Genomic DNA, 1,868 nt, shown 5'->3' with positions numbered 1-1,868 from the left:
CCCCCCCAATCCCCCCCCCCCCCCGCGCAGTTAATGAGGAAGTGACCCCCCAAAAGGGAGGGGTAGTCAGTGCATGCGCGGGGCAGGGGGGGGGAGAGGCCTAGGGGAAGGAGTCAGGGGGGTGCCCACCCTCAGTCCTCAGACCCGCTTCGGGCTGGTGTGGGGTGGAGACTTCCGGCTCCTCCGTTTGGGGTGGAGGGTGGAAGCTGGAGAGGAGGTGGGTTCGCAGGTCCCCACGGACACCCCTCATTCAGAGCTCTGCCTCCACGTCCCACGCGATGAAGACCCCAGATCCCACTCCTGGGGGGGGCGCCCAAGGCCCCCAACCCCTCCACAGCCCCCACGTGGCCTGTCACTCTCAGGGGTAGAATTTTCAGATGGGGGGCTTGACCTCAGGGGATGTGACTGCCCTTGTGGCCCGACCCCACCCCCTCGGTGGCTCTGTTGGCCTGGACTTTGGCCTAGGCAGCCGGGTGGAAGGGAGGTGGATCCCAGGAGCTATAAAGCCTTTCTCTGCCCTTGGGAGCTGGTGAGGACCTCCCGCCAGAGTCTGGTAAGAGAGGGACTGAAATGGGGGTGGTGGTCAGCGGGGAGGGAGCAAAGATTGTTCAAAAGTCAGGAGGGCCCTACCTGGTTTGGTTCACTGGATAGAGTGTCCGTCCTCAGACTGAAGGGTCCCGGGTTCGATTCCAGTCAAGGGCACGTACCCCGGTTGCAGGCTGGATTCCTGGCCCTGGTCGGGGCGCATGCAGGAGGCAACCAATCGATGTGTCTCTCTCACATCGATGTTTCTCTCTCTCTGTGTCTCTCCCCCTCCCTTCCATTTTCTCTAAAAATCAATGGAAAAATGTCCACCGGTGAGGATTAACCAAAAAAAAAATAAAGTCAGGGTGTTAGAATCCTGGGTTAGAAACACGGAATTTAGAATTGTGGAAGGTTGGTCCAGGCGGGTCCCCCTCCGGGCCAGCTCTCCACCTCTTCACAGCGACACAGGCTGAGGGAGCGAAGGGGGGCGGGGGACAGGGCGGCAGACAAAGCTCATCCAAACGCTGGTCCTTAGCTGAGCCGCGGCCCAAGGCCCTGCAGGCTGGGTCTGCGCACGAATGCCACCCTCAGCGCAGCCTTCCCCCCAGAGCAGGTATCTCCAGGGAACACACGGTATTTTTCTCATTCAATACCTGTTCATTGCATTCTCTCTCCTGTCCGCTTCCTAAGGGCTGGACCCTCGCTGTGCCTGACACGTGATAGATGCTCAAGAAATGCTTCTTGAGTGAATGAATGGGTGTGAGAATTACGATGTTAAAATCAGGAGTAGAGTCACAGGATGTTAGACAGGGAGGCGCAAGCCAACCCACGAGGAGCTTGACTAGGGTGGGGGGGGGCAGGGGAAGGGAGAGGGAGCCCCCTTTGAGGGCGGGGACCCCAGGAATAGATGCCTCCAGTGGCCTGCCCCACCCCCTCCTCAGCGTTCCAGCTCTCCTGACGCCATGGGCACCCGTTACCTCCTGGCTCTGTTTCTCATCCTCCTGGTATTGGGATTTGGTGAGTGTGGTCGGCAGGGGAGGCGGGTCTGTGGGAGGGGGATGTGCCCTAAGCATCTTCCCATCACAGTTCTAGTCTGGCCTTGATCCTGCCCCCCCTCCTTCCCTGCCCACTCTCCCCCTGCTGCAGGCCCATCAGCTCTCCTAACCCACTCTCCCCTGCAGAGGTCCAGGGGGCCCCTACGCCCCAGCAAGATGAGGCCGCCAGCGCCACGCTGTTCTCCCAGATGCAGGAATCACTTCTTGGTTACTGGGATACAGCCAAAACCGCCGCCCAGGACCTGTACATGAAGACCTACCTGCCCTCCATGGATGAGAATTTCAGGT

The 1,868-nt window shown here is 60.1% G+C and overlaps 1 protein-coding gene across 1 annotated transcript in view; it reads left to right on the top strand.

Moving 5' to 3' along the window:
* Positions 1 to 451: 451 nt before the first annotated feature.
* The window catches only part of APOC2 (apolipoprotein C-II), a 3,223-nt gene continuing 1,806 nt past the window's right edge, over positions 452 to 1,868 (top strand). Inside the window, exons 1-3 of the mRNA XM_005863388.2 lie at positions 452 to 553; positions 1,467 to 1,542; positions 1,707 to 1,866. Coding sequence (XP_005863450.2) covers positions 1,488 to 1,542; positions 1,707 to 1,866 — 215 coding nt within the window. The 5' untranslated portion in view covers positions 452 to 553; positions 1,467 to 1,487. The remainder of the gene's footprint in view (positions 554 to 1,466; positions 1,543 to 1,706; positions 1,867 to 1,868) is intronic.

Source organism: Myotis brandtii, unplaced genomic scaffold, assembly GCF_000412655.1.
Source record: "Myotis brandtii unplaced genomic scaffold, ASM41265v1 scaffold1774, whole genome shotgun sequence".
NCBI lineage: Eukaryota > Metazoa > Chordata > Mammalia > Chiroptera > Vespertilionidae > Myotis > Myotis brandtii.
The sequence above is the reverse complement of the archived record's forward strand: the minus strand, read 5'-3'. Positions and strand labels throughout refer to the sequence as shown.